Source organism: Maniola jurtina, chromosome 7 (assembly GCF_905333055.1).
Source record: "Maniola jurtina chromosome 7, ilManJurt1.1, whole genome shotgun sequence".
In the NCBI taxonomy this organism is placed as follows: domain Eukaryota; kingdom Metazoa; phylum Arthropoda; class Insecta; order Lepidoptera; family Nymphalidae; genus Maniola; species Maniola jurtina.
In genome coordinates, this window is record NC_060035.1 from 853,428 (window position 1) to 865,516 (window position 12,089).

Below are 12,089 nucleotides of genomic sequence, written 5' to 3' on the forward strand. Positions count from 1 at the left end.
TGTGAGCAGATAATTTTCGCACTACTGATTTGTAACTCTTTTTATCTGAGGAAGATTTTTATGGTATCATAACTTAACCAATGTTAAACAGGTGCAACAAAATAATGCAGATTTTCTTTTGAGCATGTGATTCACGCAAGAAATACTTTGTGTGTTATTCCTCGTTCGATTAGTGTGGTGGGAGGCTTCGGCCGTGGCTAGTTACCACTCTACTGGCAAAGTCGTGCCGCCAAGCGATTCAGCGTTCCAGTACGATGCCGTGCAGAAACCAAAGGAGTATGGGTTTAATGAAAACTCCCATACCCCTTTCAGGTTAGCCCGCTTCCATCTTAGACTGCATCATCACTTACCAGCAGGTGAGATTGCAGTCAAGGGCCAACTTGTATCTGAATAAATAAATAAAATGTACAGATGATTTCGTTAACTACTCGTAGGTATGTGTATAGGTATTGACTTTGTATTTTACCGTAGATGAAAGTACGTTTTCGAGCATAATAATATTAAGTAGTTACTTAACTATAACAAATTCTTTATTTTTTCTTACAATTTTTGGTATAAAAATCAAATAAATAAATAATGTCCACTAGTCGATAGATAAATATAACATCTTCATTTCAACAAAACACAGAAGAATATAAAATCGAAGAGTCTATAAAAATGAGCCATAGTCGAAGTTGTATTTATCAAGTTAAAATGTATCCAAGCAAACAAAGACTTTCGAAACTACATTAGTTAGTTGCAAAGCTATAAACTATTTTCCCTACAGTCATGATTTACTATGACTCGAAAGGTTTTCACAACGTTTCGTGTCAAAAGAACGCTTGACAATGCGGCTAATAAAACACATAATGCCTTCAAGGGACATGGTGTAAGAGCTAGTTACTGGTTTATTCCAAGTGTTTAAACCGGTCAAACTTTACACAGAGGTTTGCGCAGAGTTCTAAAACAAAATTCCTGATAATAGGTCTTAGTAGTGCTGCTATCTTTGTTCACGAATAACGTTTTGAAAAGGATAGCAAGATGAGTACACCTTTTAGATTCTACTTTCGAGTTTAGAACCAGTATGTGTACATACACGTATCTGAAATAGCATTAAACTTAATAAACTCTAAAAAAATGTAAAAAAGTTATGATAAGCATAACGAATCCACAACTCAATAGTTACTACTAATAACTATTTCGATGGTTTAAATGTTGATTTAAAAAAATACATGGTTCGTTGAAAGAGAAAGACTAGTGGCTAGTCTGTCGGCCGTTCACTACAGAAAATGTTTGTATGCCACCACTCCGTGTTGCTTTAAAAAACTACATGTTTCTCTACTTAACTATTATGTTTTATCTACTTACAGTAATCATTAATTTCTACACAACGAGTATCTGAATTTTCACATTGTTTATGTTTTAAATACTGTTAGATAAAGCTTTTTTTCCATCACTGGATCGACTTTTATTTACATACCTGGAAAGTAATATAGATCACTTTTTATCCTAAAATAAATAAGTTTCCATGGCATTTTAAAGACAAAACCACGCGGACGAAGTTGCAGAAGTTGGAATTAGGAGGTGAAAAAGTTAGGTTGATACAAACGTGCTAAACAAATCGGTCGCTATCTCTCCGACTAACATTGTAGGCTAGCGCGGGCCGGTTCTGAAGTAAAAAGGAAATAGTGTCCTTACCGCATTCAACACAGAATAAACGACTGCTGAATGCTATCGTTGAAATATGATCAAACTCTACGCTAACTAAAGTTACTTTGTGTTTTGTTTAGACAACATTTTTTAGATACCCTCATGAATAAGCTGTTGAACTGTTTTACTTAAGAGGGCTCTCTCCGTCACTCGTTTCCACTCGTTTCATACAATCGTAGTTCCAATTTCATTTGAATACTAAGCAACCTAAGTCCATGAAATTTTGCAGACATATTCTAGAAACTAATATCTATGTCTGTGGTTTTCCAGATTTCTGTTAAAATATTCGGTTTCAAAGTTACGCGGTCTTAAAATTTTCATACAAATCTTGGAGCCCCTGTAATTTTAAAACTGCATATTTTTAGAAAAATTTAAAACACCACAGACACAGATATTAGTTTCTAGAATATGTCTGCAAAATTTCATGGACTTTGCTTGCTTAATATTCAAATGAAATTGGAACTACGATTGTATGAAACGAGTGGAAACGAGTGACGGAGAGAGCCCTGTTAAGGTGGATTATTAGCATTATCTAGTACCTGTCGACTAATTCTCACAAATTAGTCGATACTAGAGCTAATTTCTTAAACTGGACCCTTTCAAGTAAAGATTTTTATAAAAACCTGTGAGGATGATACTGCCATTGTCGCAATCAAAATACCATAAGCCTACGTTGTCGTATTAGTTTACGAATTGCGAAAAAACCAAATTAAATTTGAATTTCGCGGGCAGACCCGTCTCATGCCCCTTAAATACATGACTTTGTTCTATGATTTGTCTTTTTGTTGTTTCATTGTTATGTGGTACTTTGTTTTGTTGCAATAAACAAACCTACTACTTCTATAAAAATATGACCATAAAATAATCTTATTTATAAAAAGCTTGCTGTAAGGCCGCTATTACACCTGTAAGTTTTAGTACCGTAACTTAAGTAATTTATTGACAACAAAACTAATGTAAAATATGTACTTAAAAGAGAGTTTACATTAGTTAATAGCTGTTATATCGTAAGTTAATCATGTGAATTAGGTATTTACGTGAGTAAAACATACAAGTGTATCCTGTCTTATGCTTTGCTGAATATCTATTTACAAGGCTCGTTACAAGTCAAAATGTACAGGTCAGTTATTTATAATTCTTATGATTTCTATGAAAATTATTTGGAAATCTCTACTTATTTGGAAAGTACTAAAACTGAGATGTAAAAAAAGTGAATGTAAGTTATTGTTTACTCATGAAGCATTAAAGGCTTTACCTACAGGTAATTGTTTTATACCAGAATTTCTTTCAAAGTACTCCTGCATTTGAAGTAAATGAAGCGATTTAAAAAGTTAATAACCGTACAAAAAGGATTCTTCACTTTTACGGAAATGTCTTGGTACACAGCCAATCCTTGTCTTCGCCTTTTGAAATGCCTTTATGTTCGAGCAAACATCAAACAGTTCTGTACAAATATTGGTGACCGTTTCACGTACTCAAACAAGGCGTTATTGTTTTAGGTGATGCGCGCGCGCATGTGAGGCGATGGCGCGCGGGAGCGTGCTGCTCGTGCTATGGGTGGTCGCCGTCGTCGCGGATAAACATGGTAAGCTCTTTGACTATACTTTACCTTTTTAGAGTTCCGTACTAGAAGGGTTCTAACGGGACCCTAATATACTAAGCCTTCGCTGTCCGTCCTCCGTCCGTCTGTCTGCCTGTTTGTCAGCGGTCTGTATCTCGTGAACCGTACCTAATAGGTAGAGAGTTGAAATTTTCACGAAATGTTTATTTGATGACGTCCCGGGCTCAATGGTGAGCACTGTGTTAAGTAGGAGGTCCCGGGTTCGATTTCTGACAGGGACAATATATGAATTTACTTGGTATCGTAGGCATTTAAGTCTGTCTATCAATAATTGTAATGTAGAATAAACACAAAAAAGCATAAGCGCCTTAAGGCTTTTTTATAACGAGTTTTTTCATCACCAACCTCACTCAATATCTGAGGGTGGAAGTAATTTAAAGATGCCGAAATTTCACTTAAAGTCTTAGCACCTAATCTCGAGTAAGATAAGGAGGTCGCCCGGCAAAAAGTACCCAGAGATAATTCAAAGATTTCTCTCGAGCAAAAACTTCGTAAAGAAATCTTTTTAGAGGGTTCTGTGTACACGTTTTATCTTCTAGAATCTAGATGGTTTCATTTATGCGATTTCTTGACGCAGAGCATTTCTGTATTTTTGTATTTCTAAATTTCTCGTAAGATATTCGACATTGACTGATCGAAGAGTGAATTTAATAAACATCTACTAGGTTCTAACTTTGTGTTTTCCGGTAGGACTATTGAAGATAACACCAAGATTTTTTAATTAATACCTGATACCCGCGACGAACCACGCGGACAAAGTCGCGGGCATAAACTAGTGATAGATAAGAGTGAATAGGTATCTTCTTTGTAAACGCGTCCCATCTCAGGTCACATCATCACTTTCCATTAGATGTAATTGTGGTGTAGCGTAGAGTCAATAAAAAAAGTGGAAATTCCCTTTGAAAACAATCGATGTGCCTAATATTCAAGATTCCCAGGGAACCCTAAAAGGGAAGAAGACGGTTTTTAAAAAAGAATGGGAAGATAGCAAAAAGTCACTAAATCGTGACGACCCACCGGCGACTTCCGAACACGACTCTCGCATTAACCATCTATAGAAACACAATCACCTAACGAATTACATTTTATTGTGTGAATACAAACTTACCTTTAGCATTGTAAGTTGTAACTTAGCTATTTGATTTTACTATAAGAAGTTACTTGTATGTGCAACAGCTATAGCTGCGAACACAAAGTCAATTTATTTAAAATAATTGCGCAATTATGAATGAATAGATAAATAAATATAAACAAATGAATACATATAAAAGAATAAATTTTCAATGTGTTCAAGAAAAACTTATACAGAAATTTTACCCAAACAAATTTTTATAGGTAGGTCAGCAAGTTGATAGTCTAGTCTAATATTTGCATCGTTTTCTTCATTTCCGAGAGTCGTGACCCCTCTCTATCTTCTAAATACATATATAAAAGGAAAAGCTGACTGACTGACTGACTGACTAATCTGTCAACGCACAGCTCAATGTGCTAAACGGATCAGGCTGATAATAATTGGCATGTCGAATTATAGCTATTATGTATAAGCTTTTTTTTTTTTGAATATTCAACCCCTAAGGGTTAGAACAGGGGTTTGAAATTTATTTCGTCCACGGGGAAGTCGATAGCATAAGCTAACTGTAATTATAAACCTGTTAGATTAGCAACCAGTGCCTATAATTTAGTAATCAAGAGTATACTTAGTTAAAATTAGCCGTTTTCCGAAAGCTGATAATGGAAACGCATTTATCTCGCGGCGCTTTTGTGAGTGAAGCATAGTATCAAGTGCATTCGAGCTTCGGGAATACGTCCCGGACGTTGATGAAGTGTTCTCATCAATAAGCCCTTCTCTATCTGGAGCAGCATCGGTCAAGTGTGAGATGGAGTACAAAACAACCTTTGATCAATAGTTATTTTCATTCGCTTCATTCCTAACGGAATTATGCACTAGTCTTTTTTTTAACCCCCGACCCAAAAAGAGGGGTGTTATAAGTTTGACGTGTGTATCTGTGTATCTGTGTGTCTGTGTATCTGTGTATCTGTCTGTGGCATCGTAGCGCCTAAACGAACGAACCGATTTTAATTTAGTTTTTTTTTGTTTGAAAGGTGGCTTGATCGAGAGTGTTCTTAGCTATCATCCAAGAAAATCGGTTCAGCCCTTTGAAAGTTATCAGCTTTTTTCTAGTTACTGTAACCTTCACTTGTCGGGGGTGTTATAAATTTTTAATTAACACTTGTTTAAGTCAGATTGCTTTGCTTTATTAATTTATCGGATGAATCAACCATCAATTTGACAGTTCTTTTATAAACTTAAAAGCATCGGGATCCACAACTCAGATTGGAACTTTCATCATTAATTTTAACGAAGTGGAATACAGCTTATCCAAAATCTCCTTTGGGTAAATTTCTTTATGACGTATACTAAAATTTATAAGCACTTTCGTCTTATCAGAGAAAATGGTCCTCTTTTAAATCACCATTTGCTTATTGGTTAATAGATCCTCTTAAAAAATCTTTAATGGATTCACTCACACATTTTTATCATGGAACATAACACATGCAAGCAATAACAAGTAATGAGTGGTGCTTAAAATGAATATGGTCGAATAAAACATCAACAGTAATGTTGAAGATAGGAGTACTCGTATCGGTCGTTATACCCGCCTGCATTTTGAGTGCATCGATAAAGTATTGGAGCTTATTATAGTTTTGATGCAGCTTCTATTTGGACTTTTATTTTGATTAAGATTCGTGAGACTTTCCAGTAAGTTAAAAATTAGTAACAGTAACAAGTGTAAGTTAAAAATTTATAACACCCCCGACAAGTGAAGGTTACAGTAATAACTAGACAAGAGCTGATAACTTTCAAGCGGCTGAACCGATTTTTTTGGATTATAGCTAAGAACACTCTCGATCAAGCCACCTTTCAAACAAAAAAAAAACTAAATTAAAATCGGTCATTAGTTCAGGAGCTATGATGCCACAGACAGATACACAGATACACACGTCAAACTTATAACACCCCTCTTTTTGGGCCGGGGGTTAAAAATACAACAACGAAGCAGAGATCTCTACCAGCACTCTTGGCAATGAAAGAGGTTGTAAAGCAAGAGGTAGGTCAAGAGTTTGTGATTAGTAGTTGAATTTTGAATCTAATAAGCATAGGTACATGTCTCCCAGCTGATTCAGTTTATTGAAATCTACTTTTAGGAAAAATAGTTAAACACCCGTGTCTGTAACTTTGATATATCTTCTCAAAATGGAGCGTCATAAAACATTCAAGGATTCGTCCGCATCCGCTTGAAGACGCCTCAGCCCTCACTCAACTCCGTGCAGTTACTCGTAAATGCACTTAACTCTGAGACGTAAAAAGATTCGCTAGTTAATGGAAGTCTCGGCTATTTGCTCATAACGTTTGCGTAAATCAAACGTTAGGGGCATTCTGTTGCAGTTTATTACAGCTGCATGTATCGTGACTTAATGGATGTAATGTTCATATTAAATTAATGTTTTTCTGTCGCACTTCGTAATATAATTTACTAGATGACGCTCGCGACTTCATCTGCGTAAATCCCCTTTAAAAATCTATAAAGTAGCTTATGGGTGATTCACTAACTCAATTTCTTATCTTTGACATCGGTTGGTTTTACATTGCTGCTTCACTGATCAATATTAACATTGCTTTCATAGAAAACCTTGAATAGATTACAAATATATATATCAAATGAGCTCCGTGGCTTTCATTCAGTGTAAGGTTTCGGTTTACAATTTAGAAGTTGTAGTTAAAATATAAGTTAAGTAGAAGTGTATTCAACACATTAGCTAACATGTTCCCGAGAGATTTTAAATTTCACACAAAAGCAAGGGATAAGCTCACTTCAAATCTTCGCTTCTTCTAAAAACAAGTCGACAAGGTGCAAACCCAAATCCGAAATTACCTTCGAAAATCTTTTGAGCATCGGAACCGGCGGATTCTCACCAAGTTGCAGAAAAAAACATAAAAGCCGACCACACCCACAAAAACTGCTTCAATAGTCACCTTTACTTTGTAAATGTAACACGATATATACAAAGAGTAGTCGAGTGCCAGTCAAGAGGTTCCCAAACAAGATAATCCCTTTGTTAGTCGAGTTATAATGGCGTCTCCGGGGAGTCTTCTATTATTTTCTGTTCCGTTCACAGCAGCTGTGGCGTGTGGAGGTTCCTATTTCAATGTGAATCGAGTTTCAATTTCTGTGCGCTTAGTATGAGATTTCACATCTCAAGAACTCTGAAACTTGTCAAACTAAAATGGATCTAAAAGTGAAGGATTTCAAGTCAAATATTCGGTATTACCTATTTTGATTTCGCAATGTTTCCGTTTGGAGCGCTGGTTGTAGATATATTTTCAAACTTGAGCATTATGGCAAGGCCGTTAAAGTCTATTTCACTACAACGTTTATCACTCGATTCCTATCAACATTGTTACGGAGTAAGATCTCATACTAAGCTCAACTATTCCTGCATCATTGAAGAGCGGCAGGTTAACGTTAACGTGTTACAAATTGGTGGCAAATGTGAGATGTGATGTTTTGTTTACGTTGCTATGTTGTTTTGACTGAGCAAGTCATTAATTACATTTCCTCATTTACCTACTAAAGCAATAGTGCTATAGAAGTGGTATCTATGGTACTCCTATATAATACTGTTCTTTTGAATTTAATTTTTTGGCACTTGTTTTTTTTTTTGTTGAACTTACAATATTTTAATATAATAGATATCATTAGATAAAACGATTAATTTGAAAACTAAAAGTGATTGTGTTTAACTGTTTGAAGGAATTTAATAGAGCTATTCACTTACTACTAACTTAAGTACTTAAACGAATGCTTTAATATCAAATTAAGAAAATCTAGTGAAAAAACTAAGTTAGTTAGTAAAAAACTAACTAGTTTAGTAAGAATGTGAGAACTTTATCAATTTCTATTTCTAGAGCCAGATTTAGTGTGCGACTATAAAATCACGTTGAAAGTGACTTATTTTTAATCATTATTTTTCAGCTAAAAACCTAAGCACAAAATGCCTAAAGGCTTTAAAAATATTTTCTAACTACCAACTCTACGTATCTAAACATTAATCAGTCCAATTAGTAGTTAATTTGCAAAACCAAAAAGAAACCAAATAAGATTAGAATCAGTGCGGATGCATGAAATAGAAAGAGATTAAAAAATCCATTAACGTTCCGACCAAACTACCATTGCATTTCATTAGCTCCAAGGAACCCTAATAGCGTCGATCCCATTCTTAATTATCCGAATGCCGGACAAAATGACAGGAGGCGGTCCCTTTCAACTCGAGATGACTCTAATCTTTCAAGCTACACACCTAAAAGTAGTCTGTGCTCTCGTCTATTACCTATTTTTAACCTCCGACCCACAAAGAGGGGTGTTACAAGTTTGATGTGTGTATCTGTGTATTTGTGTGTCTGAGTATCTGTCTGTGGCATCGTAGCTCCTAAACAAATAACCCGATTTTAATTTAGTTTTTTTTTTGTTTGAAAGGTGGCTTGATCGCGAGTGTTCCTAGCTATAATCAAAGAAAATCGGTTTAGCCGTTGGAAAGTTAACAGCTCTTTTCTAGTTACTGTAACCTTCACTTGTCGGGGGTGTTATAAACTTTTAATTTACGCTTGTTAGACCAAGTGGTCTTATGTTTTGGTAAGAGAGAGAAATGCTGTGTAAAGCTTCTCCCAATCGTTGGTATGAACAGCGTTTCTTTTTGTTCGGATAAGATGAAAGTCAGTTTGTTTTTAGATCTCGTTAGGAGCCCGCGGAATCCGACCATTCATCAGACTAACATATTTCTCCTCGCGCTGCAGCAATAAGGAATTTCTCCATTTGCATTCATTTTCTCCTTCCTATTTGGTCTTGTTGGACGGAATTTTAAAACTATCAAAACATCTTCATTTCATTCATCCGATTTCACGAGCTCTGTTCAGACACGAAATCGAAAATCTCTCCCTTTTTTTTTTCTTTTTCTTTGTTGCAAAATGTAGGATAGATACCTTATCACTACAGTGATCTCTTCCTTTTGAAGTTGTTAATACTTAATGCTCTAAAATTTCCTCTGTATAACTTGTAATAGAATGTGTAGTCATTTTTACCCGAATTTAAGGTATCCCAAACGAATCTTATTGTTTTTCCGTCCGTTATAAAATCCATCCTTATGCTTTCAATAGGTACTATATATTGTGTTCATATCCGTCCAATAGAACTTTGAAGCACACACAGATAAACAGACAGACAGGCAAAAATTAAAAAAAAAAAAAACAATTTTGGGCTTTATATCGAAACTAGCCTGACTACACAAATTTTAAACCCCTATTTTACCCCCTATCCCTTGGGGGTAAAATAGGGGTTTAAAATTAATATGGGGTTGAATTTTCAAAAATACATCCTTAGCACATGTCTACGTCATAATAGCGATAGTTCCAGTAGTTTGAGCTATGCGTTGATAGATCAGTCAGTCAGTCCGGCATTTAGCTTTTCCTTTTATATATTTAAGATTTAGATACTTCATCATACCATACAAAGTAATAGTTCATCTGATAGAATGTTCATATTGAACATGATGGAGCGACTTGTTAAAATAACCGTAGCTGTTAACGTTTTGAAAGTAAACGGTGATTGATCTTATGAACCTTCTTTGACGTTTTGAAGTGTTCAAATATTTTTCTCCACGTTATTTTGAACTTTGGAAGTAGTTCACGTATATTTATTTCAAATAAATACAATTTAAAATGAGTTAGCATGTTAAATTTATTGAAAAACATGCTAGAAAAGTGCGTCTAGTATAGATAATATATCATTATAGATATAAAAATTCGGACTGACTGACTGATTCATCAACGCTCAGCCCAAAAGCCTTGGACCCAGAAAGTTTCCAGGAAAGTTTTCCAATAATTTCCTTTATAAAATAGATATGAAATAAAGCCGAATTTTCAAAATTGCCACGGGAACGGTACATTGGAGTAAATTCTCGTATATAGACATTCTTTGATTCAATATTTAAATATTTTACTATGCTTGACAAAAAAATGTAATTCATAATAAATAGTGACAATATAATATTAAGTTAGTTGTTGTTATAATTATGTTGATTACCTACAAATTACAATAAACTTACTATAGGAAAACTAATAAAAAAATTAAGTTTATTAATTTTTATTTACATATTATCATCACTTAAACATAATGTAAGTGTATAAAATTTACAGCATGGCTCTTTACGACATAGCAACTAGTAGAAAGACCACACAGAAGCATTCCCCAAACAATATTAATCTTGTTACAAAACACAAAATTGATTTCAAGATCACAGCTGGAAGCTTCGTCGTTGCGTTGTTTATGGGTTATGTATAAAATTAAAATCAATTTTCGAGGCGCGCAATGGATTACGAAACTTTGGTTTTAAATTTATACTTACTTACGCAAACAGCAATGGTTATGCAAGCTAACAATATTATAGGTACTAAACCAGATGATTTGATTATTCCTAGGTTGCTGGATAGGGTGTCAAAAAAGTTCTAAAAATCTCCTATTTGTTAAACTTGCAATTAAAAATTGTGATTCGTAATATTATAGTTTAAGTTGATTATAAAGACTAAAAAATTTAGTTTACAGGCTTATGTTATGTTTTGCACATAATTGCAGTACCTAAGTACCTTAATAAATTCAAATTCAAAGTATTTTTATTCAATTAAACTTTTACAAGTGCTTTTGAATCGTCAAAATAATCTACCACTGGTTCGGAATGCCGTTCCTACCGAGAAGAACCAGCAAGAAACTCGGCGGTTGCTCTTTTAAAAGCTTGATTAAACAGCATTTCATATACCTACATAAATCATGTCGCTAATGTGTACTAGAATATCGTGCAAGAGCATTCAATTATGGTCCCGTAAAATTCAAATTTGTCGCACGATACGAATATTAAAAAATTCTCTTGCTCGTCAGTCGTCTCTGGCAGAGACCAAGTGGCCATATTTATTTATTATATTCGATTCATAGCTACGCCTGCCTATAATTAGAATAAGCACTTCGTTCAGTAAAAAATCGATCAAGTGCGAGTCAGACTCGAACAGGAAGGGTTCCGTACAAGAAATTACTCTTTTTTTCAATTTTCGAGGCGGTGATTTTGAAATTTTAAGTATTTGCTATTATAGCAGGAATAGAATTACACATTCTGTAAAAGTTTCAGGTCTCTACTTATTCACTTAGGTTCACGAGATACAGTCCGCACACAGACAGACGAAGGGACAGTAGAGTCTTAAGTTGAAATCTATAGAGCGCACTTAGACTTTGCTTAGACGTGAAAACGAGACAGATTTATGCCAGCGGTATAACGCTGTCTCGTTTCAACAGTGTCTTAAGTCTGAGCAAAGTCAAAGAGATCTATCCTCTATAGATCTCAGCCTTAGTAATAGGGGCCCGTTGGTACCTTTTGGGTACGGAACCCTAAAAATGTTGATCCGAATGATGAAACCGTAAATGAGTGGTTTTGTAATTTGAATCACAAGCAGCTTCACACGATCCGATGTCGATAAGAAACGGAATGTTCATTAACTTTAAAATATATTATGCACCATAAAGATATTATATATTCTTGAAGAAATTAACTTAATAATGTTAATTGAGTTGAAAACTTAATTGGACAAATTAGTTATTAATGAAGTCACAGAATTTCAAGTGATAATTTAAAAGCTCTGTTCGGAATTTGAAATCTCAGAGTCATTCAGCGAGATAGA

At 34.8% G+C, this 12,089-nt stretch overlaps 1 protein-coding gene across 2 annotated transcripts in view; it reads left to right on the forward strand.

Moving 5' to 3' along the window:
• The window catches only part of LOC123867262 (netrin receptor UNC5B-like), a 95,795-nt gene that overhangs the window by 14,338 nt on the left and 69,368 nt on the right, over nucleotides 1-12,089 (forward strand). For both annotated transcript variants that reach the window (XM_045909241.1, XM_045909242.1), the window contains exon 2: nucleotides 3,189-3,274. In XM_045909241.1, the coding sequence (XP_045765197.1) occupies nucleotides 3,214-3,274 (61 nt within the window). In that variant the 5' untranslated portion in view covers nucleotides 3,189-3,213. The remainder of the gene's footprint in view (nucleotides 1-3,188; nucleotides 3,275-12,089) is intronic.